This window comes from Sus scrofa, chromosome 4 (genome assembly GCF_054392235.1).
Source record: "Sus scrofa isolate SSC_HxYL_T2T_F1_AM1 chromosome 4, Sscrofa_HxYL_maternal_Yorkshire_Landrace_v2.0, whole genome shotgun sequence".
Classification (NCBI taxonomy): Eukaryota; Metazoa; Chordata; class Mammalia; order Artiodactyla; family Suidae; genus Sus; species Sus scrofa.
The window spans coordinates 112,024,678-112,038,002 of record NC_139386.1 but is presented as its reverse complement, the minus strand read 5'-3'; the positions used below and the strand labels follow the sequence as shown (position 1 = coordinate 112,038,002).

General features: G+C 42.0%; 1 protein-coding gene across 14 annotated transcripts in view; it reads right to left on the bottom strand.

Annotated features, from left to right (window-relative positions):
- PHTF1 (putative homeodomain transcription factor 1) overlaps window positions 1–13,325 on the bottom strand; it is a 74,869-nt gene that overhangs the window by 27,520 nt on the left and 34,024 nt on the right. For all 14 annotated transcript variants that reach the window (XR_014844472.1, XR_014844474.1, XR_014844471.1 and 11 more), the window contains 7 exons: window positions 10,997–11,153; window positions 9,542–9,676; window positions 7,187–7,346; window positions 5,954–6,127; window positions 5,783–5,872; window positions 3,506–3,727; window positions 24–152 (listed from right to left, as the gene is read on the bottom strand). Coding sequence is in view for 5 of the 14 variants with exons in the window: in XM_085023582.1 (XP_084879708.1) it covers window positions 24–152; window positions 3,506–3,727; window positions 5,783–5,872; window positions 5,954–6,127; window positions 7,187–7,346; window positions 9,542–9,676; window positions 10,997–11,153 (1,067 nt within the window). In the remaining 9 variants the exon portion in view is untranslated. The remainder of the gene's footprint in view (window positions 1–23; window positions 153–3,505; window positions 3,728–5,782; window positions 5,873–5,953; window positions 6,128–7,186; window positions 7,347–9,541; window positions 9,677–10,996; window positions 11,154–13,325) is intronic.

Below are 13,325 nucleotides of genomic sequence, written 5' to 3'. Positions count from 1 at the left end.
TGAGAAAACTCATCAAACCTTACCCTGCTCATGATGATGCCACTTATTTCCAGCACAGACATATCCATCTTTTTGCATTCACTCCCTTCCCAGATTATGGCACTAACGCGATCAGATGCAGGGCTTGAGTTCTGAAGCCAGAATAAATGGTTCTGAAAAGAAAAAATAAATATTTCCATCCACTCCTTCTTTCTTTCTTCCATTAAAAATTTTCCCTTTGTCCAGCTCCCAGGTCACTACCAGGGCTCAGCCTCATCATCCTATGCTCTTCCTCACAAAGCTCATCACTCCAATCACCACCCCCAGGATGCTGGCTTCTGGTCCTTTTTTCCTTACTTAGCCAGTTCCTCACCTGGAGAGAGGCTAAGGGTCTTAAGGGTCTTCCGTAATGACAGGAGGTACGATGCTATCATCCCCAAGGTTCCTTCCCTCTCTAAACGTAGGGAATGAAGATAAGCTTGGTGTATTTATGGGAGATCAAGTAAGAAGGATTTGCAGAGCAACATGATTGTATCAGCGGCAGCAGGAAGTTAGGCGGTAGAGGTGCTGACAGGCCTTAGCTATTACATGAAGGACTGAGGAGGTAAGCCTTTCTCCAGTCTAATCACGATATGGAAAAGCATAGAAAGCTCCAGAGAAGGTTACAATGAAAACAGCCTTGCATTTTCCTCTGCCACATCATGCCTTTTTTTTTTTTTTTGGTCTTTTTAGAGCTGTACCCACAGCATATGGAGGTTCCTAGGAAAGGGGTTGTGTCGGAGCTATAGCTGCCGGCCTACACCACAGCCAAGCAACCCCAGATCTAAGCCATGACTGCGACCTACACCACAGCTCATGGACACGCCAGGTTCTTAACCCACTGAACAAGGCCAGGGATTGAACCTGCGTCCTCATGGATACTAGTCAGATTCATTTCCACTGTGCCACAGTAGGAACTCCTGCCACATCATGTCTCATTCAATTCCTGTTTCACCAACTTTGCCTCTCTGATGGCCACAAGCCTCACTCATGTTGTCCTTCTCTGAAATTAAAAACCCTTGGAGTTCCCGTCGTGGCGCAGAGGGAACGAACCTGACTAGGAACCATGAGGTTTTGGGTCCGATCAATCAGATAAATTCACATCTAGTAATATACGGCTTTTATGATGTCCTCTACTTATTTCCCACAAAATCACCTTGTCCCCAAACTAATATATAAGTCACTTAAAAAAAGACTACCTTGCGTATTTCTTCTCCTTCTACAATAATGCTTAACATAATGCTGAGGATATTGTGTGGATTGTTTAACAGACTTGGCCAAAAATATTTATTAAGCAGCTCCTATGCAACACACACTAGAGCTACAATGGAGAACCAGACAGACGTGGTCCTTGACATCAAGGAGCTCACAGACTTACGAAGGAGAGGTGATTAAGTAACGTTACTGAACAGTGTGACAAGGGAAGGAAAGAAGGCTTTAGGAATATACAGAAAAAGCTTCCAAAGATGTATCACTCAAGCCAAGACTTCAAAAATGAAAAGAAATGAGCCCAAGGAATGAGTATTGGAGAAAAATGTGTTCTGGGTAAATAAACCAGGTTTGCAAAGTCCCAGAGGAACATGAAGAAACTGGAAGAAATTCAGTTAAGTTACACTCTACCACGTGAGACGGTGTCAGAGCACATAAAGGAACAGAAGCAACTAATCCAGAAGGGAAAAGAAAGCGATTAAAGGATTCTAAGAGGAGTGGCACCAGATTTGCAATTTAGAAGCATCATTCTGGCTGCAGTGTGGGAAATGAAACGAAAGGGATCGAGCCTGGAGAAGCTGTTGTAAGGGACCAGACGAGGGCTGAGGATGATCTGTGCCAAGCAGAATGGACACAGGTGGGCAGACGCAGAAAAGAGCCAGGAGAATCAAGAGAATGAGAAGCCTGGTGGAGAGTGCAGGGCCAAGAGCGGCCCCAAGGGTTTCTGATTTGGGTGGTTAGTGGTGGCATTTAGAAATACGGAAAATAAAAGAGAAAAAACAGGTTAGGTGGGAGAACTTGGAAACGATGACTTCCCAATGGTGAGTTTCACCTTACCTAGTTATTCTTACATAGGCCTTAAAATTATACTGCAAATCCCCGAGGCTCCAAGGAGGTTATAGTCAGCACAATGCTAGGCGTACCCACCAAGGGCTGAAATAATGTAGATGAATCCTCACACCAAAGGCAAACAATATTTAGATTCATATTTCAATAGCAAAATTGGAAGAGAAAGCTTACAACTTTGGTGAAAAAATGTATGTTGTTTCTAGTTGGTTTTTGAAAATTGTACAGATTTAATGAAGCAGGATTTTTTTCATTAAAAGGTGTAACCTAAATCAATGGTAACTTAGGACCAAGAAAATACAATTAAACAAATGATTAAGTCCTTGTGGAAATATTTAGCCTAAGAAAAAAATAAAGCTAAGAAGAATCATGGTCATTGTCATTAGACATACAAAAGGTTTAATCATAAAATGACAACCACTCCAGCTCCACAAGTATTTAAGCAGAGACTAACTGATCATTTGATGGGGTATTAATAACCACACTAAGATGTATTAGTACTTACTCTTTGCCAAGCATTGTGCTAAGCACTTCATATTATCCCACGAGATAGATTACAATATTTCTAAGAAGGAGGAGCTGTTATTACTAGGTGACAATTAGTAAAAAAAATTTCTGTAGGTGTAAAATGAATTCCTATATTGCCTGGAAGGCTGAAATAACCTTCTAAGAAATTTCCATTTCTAGGCTGATTTTATTAGATAAAAATAAAACTTAAAATTAAAAGCATTACTTGGTTTATACATTATTAGAGAAGCAAGCAACGCAGTCTCCTGGTAATTCATGTAACACTGTGTGATATCTACGAAAATATCACATGAGGTTACGTAACAAACAATGTACCCTGCTCAAATAAAAGGAACATTAAGTATCATTCTAAGGAAAATAATGAGAAAAGGCATTGGGAAGAAAAATTCACGTTAAAAAGGACCTCAAGAGGCGTTCCTGTTGTGGCTCAGTGGTTAACGAATCTGACTAGGAACCATGAGGTTGCAGGTTCGATCCCTGGCCTTGCTCAGTGGGTTAAGGATCTGGCATTGCCATGAGCTGTGGTGTAGGTCACAGACTCGGCACAGACCCTGCATTGCTGTGGCTCTGGCGTAGGGCGGCAGCTACAGCTCCGATTGGACCCCTAGCCTGGGAACCACCATATGCCGCGGGAGCGGCCCTAGAAAAGGCAAAAAGACAAAAAAAAAAAAAAAAAAAAAAAAAAAAGAGCAAAAGAAAAAAGGACCTCAAGAGTACTTTGCTCTTGAGTTCTAATCCCAACATCTCCATTTACAAACTACATTCAATCTCTTCATCTCTAAATTAAGGATAATAATAACGTCCACTTATAGAACTACCGTAGAGTCAGATGAGATAATACAGTGCCCGGCACATGGAAAGTACACAGTAAACACGAGCTATTCTCATCACCACCTTGACAGACCTGCTGAAAAACATCCTCTTTGGGGTCGCGTTTGGTCCCCGAGTGAAGGGAGTTCACACGGGCCCCCTCACTGTCGCTGGTGACCGACGACCGGCACTCGGGGCCGTGCAGCAGATCGTCCCACAACATGTCCTCTGTCTCCGAGTCATGGCGGGTGCTCTCCGAGTCTCTTCGCGACATGCTGAGGCTTCGAGAACCACCGCTCATGCCAGATCTAGAGCCCTTCAAGGGAAAACGAAACCCCCAATTATTTTTTCATTCTTTTTTTAAAAAAACAACTATATATCTGAGGAGTTCCCATTGTGGCAACCATGAGGTTGTGGGTTCGACCCCTGGCCTTGCTCAGTGGGTTAAGGATCTGGCGTTAACGTGAGCTGTGGCGTAGGTTGCAGATGCGGCTGGAATCCCTCGTTGCTGTGGCTTTGGCGTAGGCTGGTGGCTACAGCTCTGATTTGACCCCTATCCTGGGAACCTCCATATGCCACGGGAGTGGCCCTAGAAAAGGCAAAAAAACAAAACAAAACAAAAAAACACCTATATATCTGAAATAAAATGAAAACAAAGTTCCCTCTGGTGACGGCTGGGAAGCTTTCATGAACTGATCACATGTAGTTGTTTGCACACAAGGCTTCAGATAACAATAATACATTTCCATATTTAAAGGGCAACCTCTGATGACTCTCCAACAGACTATAAAAGGGGACCCCCTCTGAGAAGTTACTGCCCACTCAGGCGCCCTGGGATGGGAGTGACTCCTGCAAGCCCATCCAGAGGACCGACTCTGGACGCAGGAGTGGCTAGCCTAATGACACACCTAAAGTGTCTCCTAGTCTAAATATCATGAGCTCGACTGTAGATCTAGTCACATCCAAGGGCCCAGCCAAACAGGGAAAAGGCTCATCAGGCAGAGAAAAGGATGGACACTGTAGCCCTCCTGCAGTACAAACATAAATACGAAAGTTGTTCCACAATCCCAACTGTCAATCAAAGCAAAAGCTACTGCCATCTACTCTTCTCACCCCTGAAGTACAATGTCCCAAAATATACAATATGTCTGTTAGCTTTCATGAGGTTTACTGCTCCCATCTCTCAGGGGTCCCTTCTCAAAAATCTATCCTCATCAGCATCGAACCCACTTAACTAAAAATGATGCTTAAAAATAAATTTCAGGAGTTCCCGTGGAGGCTTAGCTGGTTGAGAACCTAACACAGTTTCTCTGAGAATGAAGATTCAATCCCTGGCATTACTCAGTGGGTTAAGGATTCAGGGTTGCCACAAGCCGCAGCGTAGGTCACAGATGCAGCTCAGATCTGGTGTCGCTGTGGCTGTAGTGTAGGCTAGCGCTGCAGCTCCAATTCGACTCAGCCTGAGAACTTCCATATGCTGCAGGTGCGGCCATAAAAAGAAATACATAAAAATAACTAAATGCTATATTCCAAAGGAAAATTAAGTTGCCTTCTCATCATTTTAGGATTGAGGAATCTGAGTATCATCCATGATACTTTTTTTTTTTTTGTCTTTTTTTTTTTGCCATTTCTAGGGCTGCTTCTGCAGCATATGGAGGTTCCCAGGCTAGGGGTCCAATCGGAGCTGTAGCTGCTGGCCTATGCCAGAGCCACAGCAACGCAGGATCCAAGCCACGTCTGTGACCTACCCCACAGCTCACAGCAACGCCAGATCCTTAACCCCCTGAGCAAGGCCAGGGATCGAACCTGCAACCTCATGGTTCCTAGTCAGATTCGTTAACCACTGAGCCACGACGGGAACTCCTCATCCATGATACTTTTCAGATTAGATCAAAGAGAAAGAGCTCATTCTCTTTCTGGGGGTGAGCAGTCATATAAAAGTTGCTTGATGAAGTTCCTGTTGTGGCTCAGCGGGTTTCAAACCTGACTAGATTCCATGAGGGTGTGGGTTCATTCCCTGGCCTTGTTCAAAGTTCCAGCGTTGCTGTGAGCTGCGGTGTAGGTCACAGACACGGCTCAGATTCCACACTGCTGCAGACATGGCTCAGATCCCACACTGCTGTGGCTGTGGTGGAGGCCAGCAGCTGCAGCTCTGATTCAACCCCAACCTGGGAATTTCCATATGCCATGGGTACAGCCCTGAAAAGCAAATAAATTAAGCAAAATAAAATAAAAAAGTTGTTTGAGGGGTAGAAAGATATGTGGAGGCAGGAGAGGGGCCGGCAAATATAAACACTACTTTAAGACAATGAAATGGGGGAATGGGTAAAGTTATCACAAGCAAGAATACGCCTTGAAAAAAAGATGTTACCTGACTGAAGGCAGCTGATTCGAACTCTGATTCAGCCAGACTATCTGAATCCCGCATAATAGGACACCACTTGGAGGTGGTTTTCTTTACCTGCCAAAAAATCAAGTCAACAAATAGTAGGAAAAACATTAAATATCTTGTTTATCTTCTATAAACTAAAACAAAAATTACCTGAGTGTTTAGGTGCCTTGAAAGTACTGATTTTCTATTCTTAACTTCACAACCATTGTCACTCGAGGCCCCTTCCACGCTCCTCCGCAGTATCATCATCTGTGTCCGGGCTTCGCCGTCTTCCTCACTTGACAGATCATCTGAAATCCCATTACCCAAATGCCTAAAAGACTCCTGCAAAGAGAACAGCCGTTTCGGAGCTCCCGTCATGGCTCAGAGGTTAATGAATCTGACTAGGAACCATGAGGTTTTGGGTTTACTCCCTGGCCTTGCTCAGTGGTTTGAGGATGCGGTGTTGCCGTGAGCTGTGGTGTAGGTTGCAGATGCAGGTTGGATCCCATGTGGCTGTGGCTGTGGTGTAGGCTGGCGGCTACAGCTCCGATTCGACCCCTAGCCTGGGAATCTCCATGTGCCACGGGTGGGGCCCTAAAAAGACACACACACACACACACACAAAAGAAAGAAAAATATTAAATGTTCTTGAAACTAAATAGCCTAAATGATGCAGAGGTTAGAAGCACAGGCTTGACTCAAACTCTAAGTCGGAATCACAGCGCTTCTACTTACTAGCTGTGTAACCTCAGGCAAGTAAGGAGATGTCTCTGGGGCCCAACTTCCTTATCCGAAAAGTGATGATAATAAAAGCGTCTACCTCAAAAACAAGACTAAAAATAATTAAATAAAAGCACCTACCTCAAAGCTCTTGAAACAAGTGAGCTGCTACATGTAAAAGCACTTAGAATAGTGCCTGGGTGCAGCCAAGGCTCAAAAACGTTAGCTCTTTTCGTAATGTGCAGACGCCACAGACTAACACATAAGAAAGTATTTCAAGACTATGAAGTAAAAGTGTACTTAGTTTTAGACATAAAGCAGAATATTTCTACCAAAACTGAGAAAAGAGTTTCCCAAACCTTAACACACTAACGCTGCCTCTCTGGACGATGACACGGAAGCCTTCAGGCTCATCTGTTTATTAAATCTACCAGCCTCCTGCTCAGGCTGAACCCGAGCAGATCCAATGACAGGCTCTGGTCCTCGAACTTGGAACAATAAGGTACAGTCTTCAAGCCGTTCTTCATGATGCCCTCCTCTTCATGTCCCGTGGTTTTTCCATGCACACAAATCACAAAATCTATCAGCAACTATTTTGTCTCTCCAGCAGAGTTTAAGAAGAGAAAACTTTTACACAGGAAAGAAAAGACCTTGTAATATTTACACTCATCTCGATCTTACCCTTCGTCCCTTTTCTCCATCTGAAAATTTTGCTTTCTCTCTTGTTTGCCACATTCTAAACTCTGGTCGACACTGTCTCTTCTTGATGACAGGATGTAAACAACTTGAGTCATTGTCAGTTTCCGTCCCTTTGTTACATATTAATTTTACTCTTTTAATCCTATTTTTAAAAAAGGAGAAAAGGTTACTCATTAGTTTTCGGAAAATAATATCTTTCATGACATCACTTTCTTTGGAGGAATATAACATGTTATTCTGGAAATCAGGAAAATTCAGAAATCAGGAGTTCCCGTTGTGGTTCGGTGGTAATGAACCCCACTAGTATCCATGAGGATGCAGGTTCAATCCCTGGCCCCGCTCAGTGGGTTAGGGATCTGGCGTTGCTGTGAGCTGTGGTGTAGGTTGCAGAGGTGGCTCAGATCTGGCATTGCTCTGACTATGACATAGGCCGGCAGTTGCAGCTGATTCAACCCCTAGTCTGGGAATATCCACATGGTTCAGGTGTGGCCCTAAAAATACAAAAAAAAAAAAAAAAAAAAAAAAAGAAAGGAAAGGAAAGGAAAGAAAAAGGAAATTCAGAAATGATATTGTTCAGGCTCCTAGTTTGCCTAAGGGTGTAGGAAGCCAGAACATAGTTCGCTCCAAGTCTCCAAAGTCTCGCATCAGTTAACTGAGAGGAAGCCTGTTCTTTTGTTTTCCAAGGAAGTGGGTTCACAGTCTCTCTCTCAAACACGATGCCGACCCCTCCCTCATGAAGCCTACTTGCGCCCTTCCTCACAGATCTTCCCTCTCCTGACGTTCCAAGCCCAACAACTCTCAGCTCCTCCATGCCTCCTGCTGTCCATGTCACCCTAGAATAATCAATCCACCTGCTGAACTGCATGGAACCGTTTATGGTGTTTTCACATGGTTGCCACTGTATCATAGCTGCTACTCTTACCTTCCCAACTAGATGGGTAAACTCACTGGGAACAGGGATACCCAGAGCCCAGTACAATGTTGAGCATAAGAATTGAAACACTTGGACTTAACAGTGTCAATCTATCTTTAGAAAAACTGTGTGAACCACTTCATCTTCAAAAAAGAAGCTGTCAAAGAATGTTACTTTTGAGTCACAAAAAGAAATATATTCCAAAATAAATATTTCTTCAAGTCATGCTGGTGTTGTCATGACCTAGAAAATCATGAAAGAGGTCGAATTTGTCTTAGATTCATTTCCCTTTCTGTCCTACAGCCCACTGACACCAGCCTCCTGTCCCGCATCCCACTTCTAATCAGCTCCCGCACTGAAAAATACCTCGTTTTCAAAATTCTTCTCTCTCCAATGTGGCTTAAAATATTTACTCTTTGAGAATGTTTATATTTCCGTAATCTTGTGGTCTAACAGACCATTAAAGATCAGATAGAATGAAAACTTTATGGTAGATAACTGGACTTATAAGTAACATGACAGACTGTGGAGACATTTCAAATAAACGAATCAGGAGTTCCCTGGTGGCTCATCAGGTTAAGGATCAAGCATTGTCACTGCTGTGGCTTGGGTTGCTGCTATGGTGAGGGTTTCATACCTGGCCCAGGAATTTCCACATACCACAGGTACAGACAAAATAATAATAAAAAAAAATTTTTTTAAAAACAATACCTATCATGGCTCAGCAGAAATGAATCTGACTAGTATTCATGGGGACGCAGGTTGGATCCCTGGCCTTGCTCAGTGGGTTAAGGATCTGGCATTGCCGTGAGCTGTGGTGTAGGTCGCAGATGTGGCTCGGATCCAGTGTTGCTGTGGCTGTGGTGTAGGCCGGCAGCTACAGCTCCAATTGGACCCCTAGCCTGGGAACCTCCATATGCTGTGCGTGCACAGCCCTAAAAAGACAAAAAAAACCAAAAAACAAAAAACAAAAAAAAACAAAAAACAAAAAACAAACAAAAAAAACGACAAATAAGCAAATCACTCCAGAGCCTTTAAAAATCACAACACAGGAGTTCCCATCGTGGCTCAGTGGTAATAAATTCAACTAGTATCCATGAAGACGCAGGTTCAATCCCTGGCCTCACGCCATGGGTTAAGGATCCAGCATTGCCATGAGCTGTGGTGTAGGCCATAGGAGGTCGCTTGGATCTGCTGTGGCTGTGGTGTAGGCCGGCAGCGGTAGCTCTGATTCAACCCCTAGCCTGGGAACTGCCGTATGCCACAGGTGTGGCCCTAAGAAGACAAAAAAATCCCACAATGATAATACACTTACACTGCATATTCCTCTAACCTATAACCTAATCAGACTCTATACTGTGTAAACACTAATGTGAACACAATTAGTAAAAACTACGTAAAAATTCGAATGTAAGACTTCCCACCTGTTGCCAAAGAGAGTCCCCCAAAAGCCACCATTAAAGGGTGCAGATTCCAAAGTTTCTATTCCTCTGGCTTTATCAGAGGAATTATTTCCATTTTCTCGGCTCCCATCACCATTTGCTGTTTTTCGTAACTTTCTACAAAAAAAAAAAAAAAAAAAAAAAAAAAAAAATTCAACAACTTCAGATTATTCAAGACCTTTTCTTTTTCTGCTCAGAATATCCCTACCAACTGCTACCTGAAATTAAGTATAATGAACTTCATATTATGAGAATAAATTATGCAGGAACATTTCTGACTTAAGGGCAAAAAAGCTTCCAAACAAAATCCTATGTTATCATCTTGTTCATTCATTAAAGAAAGAGACCACTATTCAAAAACATTACTAGAAGGAAAATTTTCATATGTATGACCAAGAATCTTTTTAGGAACCACTAAAAGAATAAACAATGTCTTTAAGTAAGAAATCTAACCATCTGGCACCTTTTAATCAGGGGAACACAAAATAATAGCAACCGATCACTTTTTATTGATACCCTGTTTGGTGAAAAGATATACCCTGTAAATATCAAAGAGACACAGCACAGAATTTAATTTCCTTACAAATCATTAAATCAGAATTCCCTGGTGGGCTAAAGCTATGCAGTGTTGTCACTGCTACAGCTCTGGTTTGATCCTTGGTCTCACTTTTGCATGCTGTGGGCACAGCAAACCAAACCAAACAAACAAAATTAAATCAATTAAACTGGATATTCTCTTCTGGGGAAAAAAAAAAAGTTTTGAAAACAACATTCAAAACTAAGAATAAACAGGTTGAAATTCCTTGCACCAAGTGAAAGCAATCTGATATATTAACTCCTTAGGGGGACGAAAATCTATATATATTGTGAGGAAAGATGACTTTTGGAAGATAATGCCATATATATCTAAGAAACCTTTAATAGCTCCAAAACCTCCACACAGCACATAATCAATAAAAACATGACATGAATTCGATGTGCAGAAAAGTTAAATCTTTATTAAAAGTTTAGAACACTTAGAAAACCACTCTTATCAGACACCACTGAAAAAAGGTAAAAACTTTAGTAGCCCTAATCCAATGTACTAATAAGATCTTTGTTGATAGTGAATTTTCACCAAATTTCAACTGAGAATGAATGTGAATAAAAACACTTTTTCAAAATCATTATTTAAGGTAAATTTTAATAAAGAATAATATAGTGTAGGAATTTTCCTTTTAAACAGCTGTACTGAATGACAAAGCCTCACCTTGGACTAAAAATTCATGACAAGGTTTCTTATCTTCAAGGAGAAAAACTAAAAGTAAAGCATTCATCTTTTTAAGCCAAAAAATAATGACAAATACATGCAAAAGTGGATGACTTTTTAATTAATTTACTTAGAGACGTTGCCTATCCTGTAAAATACACAACCAGAAGTGTGATTTCTCGTCTCACCTTCTTCTCCGATTTCCATTGTTCCCTGATGGCCTTGTGATCTGAGTAGACACGATTTGACAGTGGACAGTTCCCATGAGTAACATAAGGCACAAGGGTCCAAGGACTTCACTTACATTCACAATAGGCATCAGAAAATATAACACGAGAGCTATAACTGAAAAGAAGAGTTTCAAAATGGAAAACATTAGGGCTCAGCTTTAACACCAATTCTAATAACTAGACACATTATTTCTATAAAAATCTATCATTTACAAAAGCATACAGGAGTTCCCGTTGTGGCTCACCGATAACAAACCTGACAAGTATCCATGAGGATGCAGGTTTGATCCCTGGCCTCACTCAGTGGGTTAAGGATCCAGTGTTGCCATGAGCTGTGGTGTAGGTTGCAGGCAAGGCTCAAATCTGGCGTTGCTGTGGCTGTGGTGTAGGTCAGCAGCTTTTGATCCAATTGGACCCCTAGCCTGGGAACATCCGTATGCCACGAGTATGGTCCTGAAAAAAAAAAAAAGTACGCAAGTGAAAGCATATAATTTCCTACAATACAATCCACCTGCACGTTAGCTGAGTGAAAACCTGAAGCCCTAGACCGCAGCACAGGTAAAGAACGATGTGTCCAAAGGATCTGCCTTTCTAGCAGTATGATAATCTAGATATTTCAAAAGACTTTCTACCACAAAACTAGATGCCACAAAATCCTTCGAAGTGTTGTTTTGCTCAAAGGAACAGTAGTTTCCAAGGCCCAGAGTTAGCAATCAGCAGAGCTGGGATTGGAACCCAGCAGCCAGGCTCCAAGAGTCCTACTCTTAACTGCTATGTTACACTGCCTCTTTGTACATGTATACGAAATGTCCAAAGAAATAAATAATGAAAGAAACAAACATTAAAACATCACACTGAAAAAGAATGGATGTGTGTGTGTGTGTTTGTATGTATCACTGATTGGATTTGCTGTACACCTGAAACTAACACAACATTGTAAATCAACTCTACTCCAGTTAAAAAAAAAGAAAAGCAAGAAAAAAGTCACAAACCATCTCCCTAAACTTCCAGATACAACTTCCAGATTAGTTCATTCAGACTTTAACATAAAGATAATTTTTGTGCTACATGAACTTTCGTATATGGAGAAAAAGCTACCAAATCAATCTCATGCCCTGATACTCTGATACCCAAACATAGCAAGAGCAGCACCAAAACAACACACTGCAAACCTTGCTGACTTGTGAAAATGGTTATAAATTTACCTCTAGAAAGTAAACACCATGAAGGCAGGAATTTTTGTCTATTTTGTTCACTGCTATACCTAGTTCAGTATCTGGCACATAGTAAGCACTCAGCATTTGTTGAACAAATAGCTGAAACCCTATCAAAGTCATCTGACAATAGAGCAAAAGAATAACGCACCAAGACCATGTTGAATAGAAGAATACTTGGCACAGACATGCCATGTACTTAAGGATTTGTTGACTAAACTGATGTAATTTAATATTTTAATATGATGTCATTTTGATTGCCTGCATACATACCGTCTCAACTGACAGCTGCGTCAACAGGCTTTGTCCCTGATTCCTGGGAGGTAACCTCTAAACTCGTGGAATTTCCCAAATGATGGAAGTATCTTTGTTATTCGTGGTGGGCATCTTGGACCATACCTGACAGTGTGTGCCAATAAAGTGACTAGGAGTAGGAGTAGCCACACCACAAAGACCAACTATGTAATTAGAGGGCTGGGTCTTTGAGCCACATAGTATCAGCCTGACCTCTGGGAAGGGAAGGGGCGCTAAAGACAGAGGGCCACTACTTGGCCAGTGACTCCATCAATCACGCCTGCACAATAAACCCTCAGTAAAAACTCTGGATACCAAAGCTTGGGTGAGCATCTCTGGCTGGCACTACCTTCTGCACGCTGCCATCCATCAGGGATGGCAAGGTAACAGAGCCCTGAGGATGATGAACACTTTCTGACTGGAGTCTTCCCCGACTTCGCCCCATGCATTTCTTCTCATTTGTATCCTCTAAGTACAGTACTTTCCTGGCTTCTATGGGTCATTCGAGTGAATCATTAAACCATGAGGAATGAGCTGGAGTCAGCTGGTCAGAGGAAGGGCGGCCCTAGGGACTCCCAGAGTAAGGCTGGTGTCTTGGGAAGGACTGTGCCTTTAACCTGCGAGGTTTGGTCCAACGTGAATAGTGAAAAAGGATTCCATAAAAACAAACGATTTGTTCCTGATTTGTAATTGATCATACATGCCAATCTTTTCAAAAATATGAGGAATATAAAAATATTTCTTTAACACCCTAAAGAATATAGAGGTAGTGCTCGCTT